The sequence below is a fragment of the Paramisgurnus dabryanus genome, chromosome 7, assembly GCF_030506205.2.
Source record: "Paramisgurnus dabryanus chromosome 7, PD_genome_1.1, whole genome shotgun sequence".
In the NCBI taxonomy this organism is placed as follows: Eukaryota; Metazoa; Chordata; class Actinopteri; order Cypriniformes; family Cobitidae; genus Paramisgurnus; species Paramisgurnus dabryanus.
Genome location: NC_133343.1, coordinates 918,123 through 938,810, shown reverse-complemented (window position 1 = coordinate 938,810; position 20,688 = coordinate 918,123). Strand labels below are relative to the sequence as shown.

The window sequence follows — 20,688 nt, the reverse complement described above, 5'->3', positions numbered from 1 at the left end:
CTCTCTTCATCTTTCTCTAACTTCATCTCCTGAAGTCTCTTTGTCCTGTTTCCAGCTTTACCTATATACTGCATCACAAACTTTCATTATTTTAAGTTTTGTAAACATCTACAGCGTGCTGTTTTTGATGCAATGCTTAAGAAATATAATATTGTAGTTCACATTAATCATACATGACGCGGAGAGAGATAGCATAAAGTGTTGCATATATTTGTCTATTAACTGAATCTTTCTGGTTTATAACAGTTTAAGTGTCGTGTTATTTTTAAAAGGTTACTTTAAACGAAATCTCTGCTTTGGAAACTCGAGCGCCGCTTGGACTCTCTTAAGTGTTAATACTCAGCGATGTGACGTGTGTAGAAATGTCGAGCCCAGGCGTGGGGGGGTATCGTGGGACTTTTTAAGTTTTAATGTGCTGTGCTGAAGGTATATGTGAACCGCACATCATGTCTGAATGTCTCACTTATTCTTGTGGCTTTTCTATTCTTATCCCCCCCCCCCATTTTTCTTTTCCTCTTTCTTTCACCGAGAGCATTACTCAGTCTGAACTTGCCTAAACCCTTGTGGTCACACCTCTTGAAAAGGTTTTGTTTCCCCTGTCAATTGGTATTCAGCCCAGGTCACATACGCTCACACACACGCTGTTTTCATTTTAATTTGCACCTGTTGTGCAGTTGTTCAGGAGGCAAGTGCAGACCAGTGGATTAGTCAAAGATCATGTTAGGAACAGATATGCCTAGTGTAATCTTTTTGTCCACAGGGGAATGTTAAGATAGACTTTGCTGCGCGTGGTGTGGGGTGGCAACGCTCGCTCCATCGAAAGCCGAACGATACGCGTACAAAACTAAAGCCTGCTTTCTGTTTATGGAATATGATGCCTCCTGATATTAATGCAGATGTTTCTCCTGACAGATTTAAAGATAGATGCATGAGTCAGTTGTTAACATAGAGTGTCAGATTAACTTGTGTGTATTAAATGTCTTTAATATTGATCGTCTCTGTTGTGTTCTGCAGTGGTGGACTATGAGAACGTTGTGGAGACCGGCTCGGAGACGGAAGATGACGACAGACTCCTGGTGTCGGAGGAGGACGGCCTTCTCAACGGTGCGGGGAGTCCCGTTAGCCTCGTCAATCATGAGTCTGTAGCTCCGCCCTCCCCGACCCTGGATCACACGCTGCTGAGGAAGACTGTGGATGAGGAAGATGACATGAAGGATAGTGGAATAGAGAATGTCTGGCATGACAGTGACTTGCTGAGCACTTCAATCGATGGCACTGGTGAGTACTGTCCTTTTTCTATGACTACCCGTTTACATACCCCGATAGTATTTATATATATAAATTTATATGTATCTCTCTCAGGGGTTTTTCTACTGCTAGGAGTTTTCCCCCTGGACTAGCCAGGAGGGTTTTTCTCCTAGGGTCTTTTTTATCCCCTGGAGAGTCCGCCACCTTTGGCTTAGCTTACTACATTACTGTATATGTTACATTATTACTACGCTTGCTTTTCTATGCTTTTTCTACATCTATTAATGTAAAGCTGCTTTAAAACAATTAACAATTGTGAAAAGCGCTATATAAAAAAAAATATTGAATTGAATTGAACACGTCTCTTTAGGACACACCCCTTCCCTCTCCTCTCAAACATGCCCCCTTCTCTTAGACACACCCACTCCTCTCAGACACACCCTCTTCTTTTAGACACACCCCACTCCTTTCAGACATGGCCCCTTCTCTTAGACAAACCCCTCTTGCCTCTCTGAAATGTCCCCTTCTTGTGGGCAGATTCCTCCTCTTAGACACACCCCTTCTCTTAGACAGACCCCACTTTTCTCAGACACGCCCCTTATTTTAGACACACCACACTCCTCTCAGACATGGCCTCTTATCTTAGACAAACCCCTCTTGCCTCTCTGAAATGTCCCCTTCTTGTGGGCAGATTCCTCCTCTTAGACACGCCCCCTACTCTTAGGCAAACACCTCTCTTTTTAGACACACCCCTTTTCGCTCAGATACACCTTCCTCTCAGACACACCCATTTCGCTTGTCTCATGCTTTCTTCAATTGAATTGGAATTTTAAGTTTGCTATTAGGAGAAGTGCGTTTAAACACCCATGTTGGGAAGATTTGGCAATTGAACACAGCAACAAGCAAATTTGTGATCATTTAAACACGCCCCTCTAATGTCAGCCACACCCTTACCTTTCCGATGCGTGCACCTCATTACATAGACACACTCCTCTCCTCTCCTTTTCTCAACTAAAGTGTAATTTTCCTCTTTAATTAGCACACAACACCAGTTTCTACCTCTGGTTCTAATTCTGTTGGTTTTGTCGAGCATCGTCTGTAATTGCAGTAATAGCAGAACGGTGTACGCGAGTCCATGTAAACTCCCGGCTCCCGGTTTCTCCTCCTGCAAGCGTCATTGGTGCGGGAGGCGCAGTCAGAGGCGCGGGGAGATAAATACTCTTAATGAGGGAGCGAGGTAATCATTAAGGGAGGCCAGGCTGCTGCTCAAGTCATTAAGAATCTTAAATGAAATTTTTATTTTTATGATAGCCATTTACATGTGTAATAAGAGTCAATGATTCTTGGAAGCATATGACAGAAACATAGCAGAGTGAGAGACCATGGAAGACAGGCCATCTAAATGAGCAGTTCTTCACTATTCATTTGTGCTAATGAACTAGCTGTGCACAGAGCCGAGAAAGAGAGAGGGCGTTCAGGAGTCTAAAAATTTAATACTGCCCCCCCCCCCCGAAAAAAAAAAAACCTTCCTGCACGTTTAGCGAGAAGCGCTCGAGTCGGCATGAGGAGGAATATCATGAAGCCTGATATTACTGCAGGAGAGCGGCTGGATTCATAATTTACAGTCAGTCGCTGCAGTTTGGAAATTCCAAGCGTTGTTGCTTTACTCCAATGTTTTGAACCCAAGACCCCTTTCATGACCCCAACTGTTTGAAATCAAACAAATAGAGTAGTCACATGTCATCAAATTGAGTCTACTAAAGGGCCGTTCACATTATAACGTTAACTATAAAAATATAGTTTTTAAAATAATTTTTTTAAGAGAATAGTGGTGTACGATAAAGATACAAGGAATGATATTGTTGGGAACACTTTTTTTCAACCAGTAAATGATAAACCAATGACAGCCAATCAAATCTCCTTGAATCTAAAGTGCAAGCATTTGAAATGGCACTGTGGCACTGCTCATAAAATGACTTCAGGTGTCCAGCGCTAATGCATTTGCAGTGAATTTGAGTGTTTTTATTCTACTACAATAACTGTTACACCAAAAGGTAATTAGATTACACAAATTAGATTCACTGTTTAGAGAAAAAAAACTATAGCATATTTATACATTTAATGTGAACAATTACAAGCGTATATGTATGCAATGTTAGTTAATGCCATTGAAGGTAAATGATTTGCGCCTAGCGGGTGAATTAGCATAAAGTTATCGTTATCGTCTGGTGGTGTGGATGCTAATATAATTATTGTTATAGTTAACGTTATAGTTATCGTTATAATGTGAACGCCCCTTTATGCTCTCGATTCCTTTTTATATTTGAATATTTTTGTTATAAACTTAAATAATGAACTGATGGTCGATGACTTATTATTGGAGAACGATGCATTGCTGGTGAGAACTTGGCCATCATCCTTGCAAATTTTTTTTTTACACATTTTACGATTTTACACAGAAAAGTGAGGAACCGATCACACATGAAAAGTTCTTGCATTTAAAACTATTTTGCACAACAGAATACAAAAAGCACAGGGATCTCAATTTCAAATTGAAACCACTTTTAACAAGTTTTATATTTCATTTTGCTTGCATCGTAACTGCTTTACTGTAACCACATTTTTCCAACCTAACGGTTGGGTTGAAATTATTTTCAGTAATCAGCATTATGCAGAAATGTTGTTGATAGAGTTTAACTTATACTGAACCCAGAACATTCTTTTAATTTGATAAAACTTTGTGGAGCCAGAATGTCTGTGATTTCTCTGTTGCAATTCTTCAATGTGTGTGTGTGTGTGTGTGTGATAAAAACCACAACTGTGTTTTTGCTGGTCTCTCTCTCTCTCTCTCTCTCTCTCTCTCTCTCTCTCTCTCTCTCTCTTTCTCTCTCTTTCTCTCTCTCTCTTTCTTTCTTCAAACTTGTGGGCACTCTTCTTCAGCATTTAAGACTTTTTTCACGCGTTTGGTGCCTGACTGTCTGTATTGGTACCTCAGCACATAACTCTGTCCTGAGATCAGCCCAGCCCTCTCTCTCGTGCTCTCTTTCTTGTGTGTTTTCTCCGGTCGCTCAGATTTCTGTGCTGTTGTCGTCCTTTACTCATTCTCGTATCCTGTAATGTCCTTCACCAGTGTGTTATCAGTGATAGAGACTTTAAATAAATCACCTGCCCGTCTCGCTGCCCTTGTCTCACTGTTTTACTTTTTTTGGGTCTCTGCGAAGTCCTCAGAGAGTCGTTCGGTTCAGACAGGAGCCGTGTGTTTTCAGAGAGCGAGCTGACAGGCTGTGTTTTGAAAGTAAACTGAGTGAATGGAGTGAAATCATGAGGTGAAAGAGACTCGACATGAATCTCTTCAGAGCTCTGTTTACATATCCACCACCTCCAAACTGATTTATCTGTCTGAGACAAAAGCACAACTAGATCAGCACTCAAATACTTTGTGTGCATGAGAGAGAAAGAAAGAGAGAGAGAGAGCAGGATGTTCGAGTTTTTGTAAGTAATATATGTTTAGTTAAAGTTTTATACTGATGTAGTATAAACAATAACGTGGTACAAAGTCCAATCTCACAGCAGAATTAAAGACATGTAACAAGAGTAGCTATATTTTTATCCACCTATTTTTATGCACATTTTGGGATGTGGCATAAAAAACCGCTGGATGGAAAGATGAGCCTTAATTATAAAAACACATGCACTTAATTAAGTTGAATAAAGTTCTTATCCGAAAAGAAAAGAAACAATGAAAACAATTTAACAGAATAAATCACTAGATTCGCACCAAAAAAGTTTGTGCGATGGACGGCATAACTGGACTAACCAGCGGACCAATCTCATTGCATGACTTATCTGAAATTAGAAATAAATAAAATGATCTTACTTGACGTCATTCTCAAACAGCAGGAATTTACCTCCGAAATCATAAAGCGCAAATACTTTATTATTCACCAAAAGGATTTTATACAGTGGCTTCACCTGCTTTTCTTACTGATGTTTTGGGGCAGTTTTGTAGGAAGTAACGATTCTGTTCTCACAACTCACTTGATGAAAGCAAGGCTTTATTCGCAATATTGAATATTTTATGCGATATTCCAAATTTGTCTCATAGAGAATGAGACGTGGTCTGGGAACCACATGTTCATTTTCTCATATGTGAGGCGTGGTTTACGAATACCCAAAGCCGTTTATTGGGCGCTACGAATATCTATCAAATGCATCTGTACGTAGCTCATAGACAATTGGTGTGTTGCAAAGACATCGTCATCGTCTTGCTGCCCCCTCCCCGTTCTGTGATTGGTTCCCTATTTCAGGCGAAAATTTGGGCCATGGTTTCCATGCTAGACTTGCAGCGTGTATAAATTTGCGCGCAAGGCAGCATGAGGAAACCCGGGATAATTTTGACCGTAAGTTTGACATGCAACTTTGGATGGAAACATTTGTTGCAATTATAGCATTTTTTTGCAATTTTTTTTGCATTAAAATTGTCTTTGTATAATAAATTAAAACAGGTAACACCACAGGCTGTTTTATCTTGATTTAAATTAATCTTATATAGTTAGTCTAAAGGAAATCAAGTGCAGTAACACTTCATTCACTGCATCTCTCTCTCTCTCTCTCTCTCTCTCTCTCTCTCTCTGTTTGCTTGTTCAGGTGGTCTGAACATTCTTGCCCTGATCTTTGAGTTTGCTGTAGTTTGTTTCTCAGTGCACTTGACTCTTTCATCTGCTTTGTGTGATTGTTGTCATTATAAACAAGATGCAGAACAACATGTTTTCAATCCAACTGTGTGTGCATCATTAGACTCACCTCTCTTTCTCTCTGTCTATCTGTCTGTCTGTCTGTCTGTCTGTCTGTCTGTCTCATTCACAGATGATCTGAAGGGTGACTATGACAGCATGGGGCCTGATGCCAATTTGCCATCAGTCGGGAACGGTTCAGGTCAGTCACGTGCGTCTACTTTATTTGCTTGACATTTTTAATAAAGTTAATGAACCTTGCCATTCATTAGATCTAGTCGCTGGAATTGACAAAGTTAGTGGCATCTTAGAGAGGTTTAGCATGTAAACTAGATGTTAATGAGCAGTACAGTCTGTTTCTTTTTGAGTTATACATGGAAATATTTACTACTGATGGTCAGATCACAATCTCGATGTAGATTACGTTTGCTTTGTTTCATTCTGATGAGGTGTACAATAGATGCCTGACCATTGATTTACCACAATAAAAAGCCTATGTGGTTGAGAAGGAAAGGCCTGTTTCTCTCTCTCTCTGTGAGGGTGTGTAGTTTTAATAAAGCTTTCTAATGTTAGACGCGCACTCCAGAGATAAACAGCTCGTCTCCGCTGTGCAGCCCACGACGTTCCTCTGCAGCTGGGCTCTTTGAGCAACAGGAGAAGTGAAACATTAGATCCTTGACTTTAGACCATCTTCTGTGAGATCTACCTCCCCCAAATCACATTTCAGCCCAAAATCTAATTTGCACGTAAACTCGATTTGTTTAGATCATGTACGCCGCGAAACCCACAGGAGCGAGGAGTCGAACGTGTTGGTTTGTGAGGCAGGTACAGTAATGAGAGCCAAGCCGTTCGCCGTGTTAAATAATGTTAAAGGGCTGCCGGCTCTCTGACATTTTCAAGACATTTTTGACAGCGACGCAGCCCAGCGGCTCGACCTTTGCACAAATGAGACGATAAAATGTTTACTGTCAGACAAACCTGACTACAGTGTTTATATCTTACACAAGCTCGTTCTAATTAAAAGCTAGCTTATAAAAGTGAAGTCAAACACGCTCGGTTCCTCCTCCAGAATATTTCACTTGTCACTTGATGAATTAGAAATGGAGACGGCTGTTAGATAATAAACTTGTACGTTATACAACAACTGCATACGCAAACATTGTGCTGGAATTCACACCTTCTGCTCTTCTTTTAAAGATTTAGTATTAGGGAATCATTTTGTACATGCATTTTTCTTTTAAAGACATTTTTATTACTCAAAGATTGTTATTTTTAAAAGATCAGGGGAGGTTTAAGCTTCTGCACTGGGTGTCTCAATGAATCTTAAGTGGCTCTGATGCAAACGTATTAAAAATCTTTTGATTGCAGACATTGCTGAGATTTTATCTAAAACTCTTGAGGTGATGTGAGATTGCATTTAAGATATAAAAAAAAAAACACTTGATTTTTCTTTTGTATGTAATGCATGTATATCACATATTAAACGGAAAATAACCCAAAATGCACAAACCAATCATGATGCATGTTCACGTCAAAATTTATCTAAGGTAATGGAATTATCGTCTGGTCAAGAGAACTAGGAAGTGATGTCGGGGTTACGGCAAGCATCATTTCCTACTTGTCTGACTGCCTCTAATACGGTTAAAAGTAGAAAAAGGGTTTATTGTTAAAAGCTTTTCCATGATTCAAATGGTTCTCCAGCTAGATTAAGTCATATTTCTTATTTTAGTGGCCATTAGGTGGCTAGATAAGGCAGTAATTTAGACGTATCCTTCCCAGAACGTTTCTCTAATGTTCCTGCGTTCTTTTTATCACAGCTGTTGCTACATGTTTCCGTCACCTTCCAATGCACCATATTTTTCACATGCTAGAAGGGGTCCAGGTCTTATTTAATCTCGCTCTCTCGCTCTCTCTCTCTCTCTCTAGTGAAGGGTGTGCATTGCGTTCCCGAGTTCGAGGATTTCTTCGGGAAGCGTAAACTGGTGGAAAGCGAAAGTCACGTGGTCAGTATCGCAGAATACCTCCAGAGGGGCGACACGGCCATCATCTACCCCGAAGCACCCGAGGAGCTTTCCCGATCCCGCCTAGCCACGCCCGAAGCCAACGGACACGAGGAGAACGGTGAGAATGCCGTCGCTAACACGGGCAGCTGTTGCTGTCGTCTGATTGGCCTGATGCCCGAGTGTTTACCTTTAGAGCGAGGTGCAGCTGTCTGCGTGGTGAAATTAGAAACTCTAAATTTCTCTTGTGGAGGAGGAGCTGAGGACATTACAGCGCATACCTCTCTGATGAAGAACGTGTGAAAGATTAGACATGCGAGAACCATTGGGAACGATTATGACCGCAACTGGCTTCAAATGCTGCCAGAAATATTGCTTTTAGCCAAGGATATAGCCATTTATTCCAATACAATTTAAAAAAGTTTCTCGACACCACTTATCATACAGCCGTGACAGAACGTTACTACTTTAAGCTGATTTTTCAATGTTTTATTGCGTTTTTGTTATATTTTAATGGATTTTTGAGAGCATGGTTTACATGTTGTCTGGTCTGGTCTTGATCCACCAGTGTCTAACAGGGCTACAGTTTAAAATAGCTTATAAATCCTGTTATATTTTTTCATCACCAACAAAGCCCTCGAGCAAAATCGTCAAACGTCAATTTGAGAGCACGCTCTCGAATGCATTGGCGTGAGCGCGTACGAGCGGCGGTGCCAACCTCGATGATGGCACACAGTGGAGCAGATTGTACAGATACCTCCTCATACCACGCCGGGCACAGTGCCCGCTCTCAGCCGTCGCTTTGCTGACCTCTCTGCTTCTCCCTCTGCCGCAGACCTGCCACCTGGAACTCCAGATGCTTTTGCCCAACTGTTGACCTGCCCCTACTGCGACCGAGGCTACAAACGCTTGACTTCCCTAAAGGAGCACATCAAGTACCGGCACGAGAAGAACGAGGAGAACTTCGCCTGCCCTCTGTGCAGCTACACGTTTGCTTACCGCACTCAGCTGGAGAGACATATGGCCACACACAAGCCAGGACGAGATCAGGTGAGCTGCGTTTCCTCTCTCTCTCTCTTTCCCTGCGCTCTACAGTATATGTCTAATGTGCTGTATTCCCTCGGAGAAAAGATATCGTTTTGATTGGCAATCATTATTAATTTTTCATGGCATTTTGAAGATGCAGATCTTTTAATGGTTATAGCTTTAATTGAGGTCTAAATGGTTTTTTGATGGCCTCCTCTGATATGATACTGCAGTCTTATATTCACGATCCAATGGCTATGTTAATTTCCAATTTAGAATTCGTATCCGCTCTTTAGGTTTTCTTTTTTAAGTTCTCTAAAAATCAGTTTGTCCGTGGTGACAGAGTAACGCATCGCAATTTCCATTTGCGTAAATGATTCGGGTACGTCGAGAGCTTGACGTTTGTCTCTTAACAGTCTGTTCTGCCGTTATTTACACGCGTTAAATGGGCCGTCATATCCGAATACAGTAGAGTGCAATTCCCTCAACAAACAGGTAGAGTCTCTCTCCTGACTGACGAAGTACAATACAATGAATCGACGGTCTCTCCGGAGACAAAACCACTTATCGCAGCATCTCGGCTCAGGATCAGGATGACTCCCGAGGTCGTGTGAGATGAGATACTGCAGCTCTTTATCTCTCAGACACGACGCTGTGACGAGAACAGAATGATTCGATACGCGAAGAGCTGCCAACTTTTTCACCTGATGCCATGGGCCGCTCAAAACATGAACAGATGGCCCATTCTGCACCCGTGACCTCCCTAATCCACAAATTACTTCCTATTTGTTGCTCTTCGTTTGTGTGCTTGATTCTGTTAAAAACTCGAAATCAGACCGTGATTGTCCAAACGTGCAGGAGACGGAAATAGAGCGCTCTATGTGTATTTGTGAACCCAAGCTCATTTTTACCTGCTAAGCCCAAACATATGCAAATAGCCAATCAAAGTCCCGCCCACACCGTGCTTGACACTGTGTAAAAGCATCATGTCGGGCGGGCGGGTCCCTATCCTCTCCCCGCTGCCAGTCACAATTAGGACGGCGGGGTGACATATCGAGGGTGGCGCGTTGGGACCGAACCTGCCTCCCTCCTCAGAGGGAGGGTGGGGAGGGCAGAAAGCAGCTGTTGCTGTTTGTTTATGCGGCTCGGCAGCATATGAGCGAATGGTCGGGTCCCTCCCGCCGTGGGCCGCTCGCTCCTTGCTTGATGTTTGAAGGTTGCCGCTGTTTGAACAATTCTCTCTGTGTGTCCCGCGCTTTATGCCATCTGTCTCCAGCGGAATGCGGGCCTCTCTCTCTCTCTCTCTCTCTCTCTCTCTCTCTCTCTCTTGTCTCTCTCTCTCGCTCGCTCTCTTCACCACCAGTTGTCGGAGCCGATCATGGGCGGCGCTCACAGGCCTTTTGTGTTTCTCTGCCCGTTCGACATGCTCACCTCCCACTCTGAATTAATTGTGCTCGCCTGGTGCGCTCTCTGCTTCTCTGCACCGACGCCCATATTGTTGTTGTTGTTATTGTTATTATATTTTGATTTTCGAGGCTCTGCTTTGAATTGCAAATGCGAGGGGCGCAGTTCTCATGTTCTACCTTTGAACAGCAAATGAAGTGCCTGCCTACAAGCCGTGTTCACGGCTTATTAAAGAGACGTTTGAAGACTTTAAACAGTCTGCGCATTTGAGTCCAATTATGAAATTGCAATATTTATGCGAACCCACCTTTTCGCGTAATGAACCGTTTGCTCAGGTATCTGAAGGATATGTTGCTTAAATATGCTGGATTCGTTTTGAACGTTTATCCTACATTAGTTAAACTGGGACATTTCTGACTGCTTAATGAAGAAAAAACTAGCTGCCTGTGCAGTGTTTCTAAATGGTAAATGTTGGCTTATTATCACTGTTTAAATGCACCCAAACCAAGCAAGATTGCATTTGGCCTGTCGTAAAATCATTTGCTTAAATCTTTCCTGTTATGTGTGTTTGTTCATGTGAATATTTTTTCCTCCACAGCACCAGATCCTAAACCAGAGTTCTGGAAACCGCAAGTTCAAATGCACTGAATGTGGAAAGGCCTTCAAATACAAACATCATCTCAAGGAGCACCTGCGGATACACAGTGGTACGTCACTTTCCTTTTATTGCTCACTACGTTATTTAGCATTGAGAAAAATCCCTTTTAGATCATAATCCATAGACAATTATTTTAAGGTTTGTGATATAAATAAGCATTGTTCAGACATGAGCTAAAACTTTCTGCACCGGAAAAAAATTAAAACATAATTTTTCTGTAAAAGTCTTTTCTATGTTGCTGCTTTGCAAAAATGCACAATTGATGAGGTTCTTAATCATAAATTATCTCTCAATTCTAGGTGAGAAGCCATATGAATGTCCAAACTGTAAGAAGAGATTTTCTCACTCGGGGTCATACAGTTCGCACATAAGCAGTAAGAAGTGCATCGGACTGATCGCCATCAACGGCAGGGTGAGGAACAACATAAAGACGGGTTCATCTCCGACCTCTGCGTCTTCCTCACCCACAAACGCTGCGATATCACAGCTCCGACACAAACTGGAGAACGGCAAACCTCTCGGCCTGCAGGACCACTCGAACCACCTCAACATCAAATCTGAACCACTGGACTTCAACGACTATAAGCTGATGATGGCTTCTCATGGATACGGTACGGGCAGTCCGTTTCTGAACGGCGGCGTGAGGGGAGGCAGCCCGCTGGGCGTTCAGAACTCCCAGAGTCCCCTTCAGCATTTGGGTATGGCTATGGAAGGGCAGATGCTGGGATATCCGTCACTGGGAAACAACTTTAATGAGGTGCAAAAGGTCCTGCAGATCGTGGACAACACCGTTTGTCGACAAAAAATGGACTACAAGCCAGAGGAGATCACCAAGTTGAAGGCTTACATGAAGGAGTTAGGTACCCACATAGAGGAACAGAAGCAGGGGCTCACATTACCCACTGGACCCCAGAATACTCTTCCTCTCATCAATCACAACGGTGCAACCAAAAGCATCATAGATTATACGCTAGAGAAAGTCAACGAAGCCAAAGCCTGCCTTCAGAGCTTGACCACGGACTCTAAGAGACAAATTAGCAATATCAAGAAAGAGAAGGCAAATCACATGCTTGATATAGGTACAGAGGAAAAAGCCCACGAGAATAGTAACCTAATGTTTACACCTTTCTCCTGTCAGTACTGCAAAGAGACTTTCCCTGGTCCCATTCCCCTGCACCAGCATGAGCGTTACCTTTGCAAGATGAACGAGGAGATCAAGGCAGTGCTTCAACCCACTCAGAATGCCATGACCAACAAAAGCGGCTTGTTCGCAGAGAAACACAGCCTCTTGCACCCTTCCGTCATCCCTGAGAAGGGCGTCAACGGCCCTATCAGTCCGTACAAGGACCACATGTCAGTGCTAAAAGCTTATTTTGCCATGAACATGGAGCCCAACTCAGAAGAGCTACTGAAAATCTCCATAGCAGTCGGCCTTCCTCAGGAGTTTGTGAAAGAGTGGTTCGAACAAAGGAAAGTCTTTCAGTACGCCAATTCCAGGACTCCTCCATTAGACATGAACCTTGTGGAGCGGGGTCACGTGATCTCCGCTCACACGCCCACTAAAGACTTTTCAGGCATGCGGTCCCCTATGTCCCTGGTCAAAGGTGCCGACCGCATCACGTCCCCCTCCGTCCCTGAGCTTCATAACAACATCAACAACTGTGATACCCCACTCATGCTTTCCAAAACACCCCATTTCTCTCACCACAAGCCACTGGGAGAGAAGCTGGACCACTCGAGAAGCAACACGCCATCTCCTCTTAACCTGTCGTCTGCCTCCTCAAAAAACTCTCACACTAGTTCTTACACACCCAACAGTTTCACCTCTGAGGACCTGCAGGGCGAACCGCTGGACCTCTCGTTGCCAAAGCTCATGAAGGAGCCAAAGCATATATTGACTGTGAAGAGCAGACCTAAGCTCAACAGCACCCCTGTTGACCACAACCACGTCGCGACGCCCCGCGAGCACGTGGACGAGCCGCTCAACTTGGCTTATTTCTCCAAGAAGGAGTTTGGCAGCCCCAATGCAAACAACAATCTGGAGAAAAGCTCTAGCCCCATGTTCGGTCTGAACCCTTTCGCTGCCAAGCCCATGTACACCTCCCTGCCGCCCCAAAGCGCATTTCCACCCCCCACGTTCATGCCCCCTGTGCAAGCCAGTCTCCCGGGACTTAGACCTTACCCCAGCCTTGACCAGATAAGCTTTTTGCCACACATGGCCTACACATACGCAGCGGGGGCGGCCAGCTTCGCCGAGATGCAACAGAGGAGAAAGTACCATCGGAAACCAGGGTTCCAGGTAAATAACCGTCTCGTCCTTTTTAAAAGCCTCAGGCCTTGTGTGTCTTTCTTCTAGCCCTCTGGTGGGTGGGTTGCGAGCGGAGCTCGGCTACTTTGAGACACTAATTAAAAGCCACTCAGAGTGGGAGCGGAGAGTTCACCTCAAGCCCGGTGACTGATGAGAGCGAACCTGCAGCAGACGTCATTGCCTCTAGTGCCGTACACAGGCTCTTATATAGTGCCAAGCGTTCTGTTGCCAGCCCTCGACTGAGAGCAGGAAACAGATTCAAAGTGGCAGGTGCTCCGAGTGCTCATGAGTGCTCGTGTACGTTCGCCTGCGGTGCTGCCGTCCTCTTTCCTGTCTCAGGTGCGAGAAAAGGATTACGAGTCAGTGAGCTCGAGACATTTCTCTTTATTTCCGTCCCCTCGCCTTTTTTTTCTGCTCCTCTTTTTTTCTAGATTTCTACAGCAAGAAAAGCTCAAATGAGTTTGAGCATTAAGATTAATAATGCACACTCCCCATGTTCATTACATCTCGGCGCTGAAGGCTGTTTAACATCGGGGAAACCATTCTGATAAAAAGTATTAATAATGTTTCCTATTCTAAGTTATTAAATTAGATTTTAAAAATACAGCTAAGGGCATTTAGCTTAAATTGATTGCGGAACGATAGCGTAGAGGTTTCTTAAAAGAGACTGCGTAGAAGTATTGTCAGTCCAGAGCCCTCACTGTCCTTAATGAGGGCATCGTCGCTGCCGTTTCGGCCGTTTCGCGCCCCTCTTGATTTAATCATTACCGCTTGAAATTAGAGGACTGTGGCAATATGCCCCGCCGTGCCTCTCCTCGTATTGTTATTAGCTTCTAATGTAATAATATTTTTTCCCCATTAATTTAAGTTTAAGCCTATCGGGGTAATCTCTGCTCAGATAAATACTGCGCTAACACCCTTTCATGTATGAAATTAAACCAAATTTGAATGCAAATATATGGAATAAGGTGTGATTAAGAAACCTCAGAGAGAAAGGCCTCATTTGCAATATCCTGCCTTTACACGTCTTTTCAGCGCACAAATATTTTAATGTTTAATTCTTTTGATCCCAGTAACGGCTTCTCTTTTAGCAGGGCATTTAAATTGCCTAAAAAGTTGAAAATATAGTGACATTTATAATAAGCAAGTTCCCGTTTATGAGCTAATCCAACATTTACAATATAAGCTTAGTTTGGTATTTCAGAGCACGGCACGCTGCACATAAAATGTTTATGCTTGCAATCGGTGGGAAAATAATCTGCTATTTTGAAACAAACAGTAAAACTATCAATCCTTATTAAAAATCAACATAACAATAATATGCAGTATAGATAAAATACAGTCATATGGTTTGAGTTGTGTTGTTAATGTTGTCTGATCTAAAGTAATGCTGATGGTCTCTCTTTCCAGACTGAACTTCTCGACGGGACGGCAGATTATCTGAGCAGTCTAGATGATATGGCCGACCCCGAGGCCTGTCTGTCCAGGAAGAAGATTAAGAAGACAGAAAGTGGTATGTACGCGTGTGACCTTTGCGACAAAACATTCCAGAAGAGCAGTTCCCTCCTCAGACACAAATATGAGCACACAGGTATATATATATATGTATATGTATACTGTTCTAGACACCATCATTGAATAACTGTCTGTCTAACTCACGTCAGATAATCACACTGCTGCTGTCTCTCTCTCTCTCTCTCTCTCTCTCTCTCTCTCTCTCTCTCTCTCTTCTTTAATCATGTTGACTTCTCTCCTCTTTTTGACTTTCTCTCCTTTTGACAGTCAGTAAACTTAATTCATATAAAAAGACACAGCACTGATGTTATACTGATATTAAAAACACACAACTAAAAACAAACCTATATCATCTCCCTGAACACTGAATGACTGAAGATTTAGCTTTTTAGACACACAATAGTTATTGTGTGAACAGTTAATATCTTCACAATAATCCTCCAAGAGAATTCAGACTTAATTGACATTTGTCATAATTGCTCTCTTTACCAGTAATAAAATGCAACCGTAAATTATATAAATTGTAGAATTATATACGTCAAGTGAAAAAAATATATTTTGTATAAAATAAAAGGTGTGAAATTAGATTAAATAGATGTTAACTGAATGTTAAGTCTTTGAAAGTCAAAGATCTTTTAATTTTATATAGAACATATAACATGATATATTAAGTAGAGATTAACCAATATTAAATCTTTCCACCGATACTGATAGCTGATTATTTAGACTGATATCTTTGGTGGTTATATTAACTTGCATTAACTAAATTCTGAAGATTACATTTTTCTAATGTTATTCATTTATATAATGAGAATTAATATTGAACATTAAACGAGTGATGTTTCTTTACATTTTGTACACACAGATCTCAAATTCATTGCATTTTCCAGTTCTTTTTGATTGACAAGATATATCCGCCATGAATATCAGCTGTTTTTAAAACTATCGGCCGATAATGTAAGATAAAAACTGCTGTTAGCAAACGATACCGATTATTGGTCGATATATCGGTGCATCTCTAATATGAAGTAATATAAATCTATATAAATCTTCATCTTACAGTATAAAGTGTTTTAATAAATGTGTGTCAGTTTAGATTGGTGTGATAAAGGTCATGTGAACAGAATGGACATTTTGACTTGCGGATGTTAAATTAAATTTACAACAGAAAAATCATGAGCTGGATTTAAATTCACCCCCAAAACTAAAAAAACACACTCACTGTGTTACAAAACATCTGTAAATCATGTGGATGGATTAAATGTGATGAAGATCTCTCTCTCACACACACACACACACACACACACGCACACACACACACACACACACACACACACACACACACACACACACGCACGCACGCACACATGCACAAACGCGCACACACTCACTCACACACATTATCTTTCTCCTGATTGCATCACAACATACAGACTGGAATGAACTTAATTCCCCCATCTCTCTCTCTCTCTCTCTCTCTCTCTCTCTCTCTCTCTCTCTCTCTCTCTCTCTCTCTCTCTCTCTCTCTCTCTCTCTCTCTCTCTCTCAGCTGCAGCTGTGTGTTTGCAGAATAACAGTAAAGTTCAGATTAGTGTTGGGCAGTAGAGCTACAACAATCAGACAATCACATCATTTTCAATCTTATATCTCAATATTTATGTATTTTATGCCTCTGGTTTAAAAGTTGGATTTATTTTTCTCAAGTGAATTATTTGCTGTTAGTTTTTTTATTAGCAGACGCTTTTATCCTAAGTGACTTACAAACGAGAGAGCATTCAACATTGTGTCGTCTTAGTTTCCAAGCAAATATAATTGTTTAATTCAGAAAGTAAAATATACATTTTTACTGAATGAACTTTTGGGATTTTACTACACCGTGATAGATATTATTATTACCCAGATTTAGTTATACCATGCAGAAATTGCCATAAACAAAATTCCCATTAGGTATGTTTGAACTGATTTATAGCAAATGAAACTTTAATATTGTTTTTGCTATTGAAGTTTAAATAATAATAATTTAAAGGTGCAATGTGTAAGTTTTAGATTTTCTGGATGTTAAGTTCTATTAATATAAAATACACAAGTTATAGTGCTGAAAACACTGAACAGGAAAATGTTTTTTTGAAGTCCTCATGTTAAAGTTTGTGACTGTATGTTATTGGGATTGTTTTCATTAAAGCTCTGGGGTGGTGAGACAAGATCTGATTTCATCTATTTTGCCGTTGATTAAAAAATTCTGGGGTGTTTTGTCACTTACTGTGCATTTTTACATTTATGCATTTGGCAGACGCTTTTATCCAAAGTGACTATTACATTTTACAGTGCATTACAGTGCTATACATTTTTATCAGTACAGTATGTACATTCCTGCGATCGAACCCTTGACCTTTTGTGCAGCTAACACAACACCCTAGGAATGAGCTACAGGAAGACTTCATTTATACCTCAAACCTCCTCTCCTCTCTTCTGTTCATGTTTTGTTCTTTTACTTTCTACCTTACGTCTCTCTCTCTCTTTCTCTCTCTCTCTTTCTCTCTCTTCATTAGTCCTCACTGTGTAGGCTCTTCTTCTGGACGTGAGCGTGTTGCGTCATGAGTAATGCAGCTCGCAACAGTCTCAGTCTCTTTACAAAAGAGTTACGCTGCAGGAAACCCTCGCTCAATCTCACTCTTTATTTGTTTGTCCCTGCGCAACAGCTCTGTGTGTTTGTTTGGTTTGCGACGGTTTATTTGTGTTGCAGCGTTGTTGCGACGCCGGCTCACCGCTTCACGCTTCACTTCTGTGAGGGAATGTTACAAAGTAAATACACAAACGCTCGCACAGACGGCACACCGAGCAGAACTGCAGCCAGAGAAGAAAGACAAACACACACAACACTCCAGCGTATTCGATTATTTCCGCTTGTTTTTTCATCCGAACTGTTTAGTTTCCCTTTTTATTAAGAGTTTATTTTGGTTGTAAAATGTGCGATGTTTCATGTGCGCGGCAGCGCTCGCTCACGGCGTCTCCTCTGTTGTCTTGTGTTTCCGCAGGTAAACGGCCGCACCAGTGTCAGATCTGCAAGAAGGCCTTCAAACACAAGCACCACTTGATCGAACACAGTCGCCTGCACTCGGGAGAAAAGCCCTACCAGTGCGACAAATGCGGCAAACGCTTCTCGCATTCCGGCTCGTACTCGCAGCACATGAACCACAGATACTCCTACTGCAAGAGAGAAGCCGAGGAGCGAGAGGCGGCCGAGCGGGAGGCGCGGGAAAAGGGACACCTGGAGCCCACGGAGCTGCTGCTGAACCGGGCGTACCTGCAGGGCATGGCTCCGTCCGGATACACAGAGCACCCGGAGAGAGAGCCTATCCTCAGAGACGGGCTGAACGGGAACATACGAGAACGCTTGAAGGACGTGGAGGGAACGTTCGCCGAGATGGGTCGACGGCGGGATGAGGACTTCGAAGAGGAGGAGGAAGAGAGCGAGAACAAAAGCATGGACACGGACGGCGACACGATGAGGGACGACGAGGAAAACTGCGAGCAGTCCATGGACGAGAGCTCCGTGGACGGGAAAGCCGAATTCAAATCGGATCACGAGGACGTTGCGGAGGACATCGCGGTTTAGCGATGTTTTCGTTCAGGGGTGCGAGAAGCTGCATTATGCAAAAATGAAAAAAGGAAACGAAATAATGAAATTTTAAAAAATTGTACAGTATTATGGCCTAAAAAAAATGTGTGGTGCTACCATCTTAAAATCCTGTGTTCCATAGTATTTATAGCACAAACTAGTAACTTGTACAATAATTGCACTCTGCTTCTATAATCACTACGAAAATAAGAAAACTATTTGCCGATGTATATTTATTATACAGTACAGTGTTAAAAAAGAATCTGCAGCTCACGGGCTGTGGGCCGTCAGTATTTAATGCTCAGTGTTTCTGCCCTTACCACACATATACTGATACACACACACACACACACACACTGATACACACACACACACTGACACACACTTTAAGGCCTAATTTATGTGAAGGAACGTGACAGTATTTGGTTTGTTTTGGATGATATGAAGTCTTAAAGAGACTGCTGAAGAGAGAACGAGCAAAGAAACAGGCGAGGGGTCAGATGAAGCCTTTGTAAGGTCGTTGCCTTATAGACAAACCTGTTATTCAGCACGTTTCTGAAGTGCCGACCCCGTTCAGCTCGTTCTCTCTCTCTCTCTTGGCCAAGCAGCTCTTTAGTTTACAATGATGTTTGTGCAATTTTCTTCTTCTCAGTATTACACCAAACCAGAACCGCATCTTTTTATTTGTAGATTTAAAGAACATCTTATTTATGTGGCCCATTTTTGTATCTCCTGATTTTATTTATTTCATACTGTACAGTACAGTATTATAGTTCTCAATAAATAGATCTATTTTAGTAAAATGCAACATGAAGTTAATGAGAGCATTTATTGTGTTTACCTTAATTGTGAAATGCAAATGATTTGTTTTTCTGTTCTTTTATTTTCCAGTGACTGGAAATTCCAAAATTTGGAAATTTTGATACGATATTGTAAGATCACTGTATTTTCAACTGAACGACGTAAAAAATTAACATCCGCTTTGATGTTTAAAGCGGAACGGGGACAGTTGAGTTCTATGTAAGATAGCGTAACGGACGAGACACGACAACCTTTCCTGAAAATAATATGTCTTTGTAAGAGTATTATGGATTTTTTCATTTGTAATTTCTCTTGGAAATGACCATGCTCAAATAAAAGTAGCCAAATTAAAGAAGTTTTTCCAAGAACGCCACTGTGTGAACGTAAGCGTGTGTGACCGTTTGATGTATCGCAGGTCCTCCATATATTCATGTGTTTTTGTTTTAGAGGACACACACACACACACACATCATTATAATCTTCTGTCTCAAAGCGGCAGATATTTCACCTTTCAGAGGTGATTCACAGCCTTCATCATTAGATATTCAACAACTTCACAGTCGATAAAGACTGAGCAGGTTTTCAATGAACTCTTCAAATAAAGAGCAAAGAACCTGTCGAACAAAGCCACAGAGAGAGAGAAAGAGAGAGAGGACAGTGAAGCTTAACGTGTCTTCAGTTCTTACAGCATATGCATATGAAAGACAGATCAAATATTTTCACACAGAAGACCGTCTCTATATCTCCTTACCTGATCAACTGATGATACATCTACACTCTATTCACTGTTTGTTGCCAAAGCATGAAATAACAAACACAATTATCACAGGAGCAGAATTAAATTGTGCTCAACTAAAAAAAATATATATATATATAAATACATCAAATATTAAAACTTTCTCCTTTGACTGTTTATACTTTTGATTGACGTGTAACAGATGCATCCGGAGACTGGGGCTAGTTTTAACTCCGGTGAATATTTCTGTATATTTACAAACCTTAAAGCCTTTACAAAATATAATAAAATAAAAACCCTACTCAGCCAATGAAGCGTTTGCACTGTAATTACCCATTGTGTTAGATTGCAGAAGATATAATAAAATATTCAAATTAAAATCTACATTCATTATTTAGTTGATTTGAATGTTTGCCATTGTGATTTTTTGTGTTCACTCATTTTCCCGTAGATAATAAAAAATCTGACGCTGTTGTCATTTCAGTTTTTAAATAAAGAAATGTAATATTTCAAAACCACAATCTAACATCACTAAAGCACAGCTTTTTGTGCATGAGGATTTATGTTTTCTCCTGTGTGTAAACCAGCACTAATATTTATACATTGCCTTAGGTCAGGGGTTTTTAAACTTACATATAAT

General features: G+C 41.6%; 1 protein-coding gene across 4 annotated transcripts in view; it reads left to right on the top strand.

Moving 5' to 3' along the window:
• The window catches only part of zeb2b (zinc finger E-box binding homeobox 2b), a 67,847-nt gene extending 47,435 nt beyond the window's left edge, over positions 1-20,412 (top strand). Inside the window, exons 3-10 of one of the 4 annotated variants that reach the window (XM_073815315.1) lie at positions 1,015-1,278; positions 6,115-6,183; positions 7,908-8,102; positions 8,817-9,031; positions 11,010-11,118; positions 11,369-13,368; positions 14,788-14,968; positions 17,928-20,412. In XM_073815315.1, the coding sequence (XP_073671416.1) occupies positions 1,015-1,278; positions 6,115-6,183; positions 7,908-8,102; positions 8,817-9,031; positions 11,010-11,118; positions 11,369-13,368; positions 14,788-14,968; positions 17,928-18,508 (3,614 nt within the window). In that variant the 3' untranslated portion in view covers positions 18,509-20,412. Of the gene's footprint in view, positions 1-1,011; positions 1,279-6,114; positions 6,184-7,907; positions 8,103-8,816; positions 9,032-11,009; positions 11,119-11,368; positions 13,369-14,787; positions 14,969-17,927 lie in introns of all 4 variants that reach the window. The other 3 variants (XM_073815316.1, XM_065242921.2, XM_073815317.1) reach the window with 3 other exon arrangements.
• The last annotated feature ends 276 nt before the right edge of the window (positions 20,413-20,688 follow it).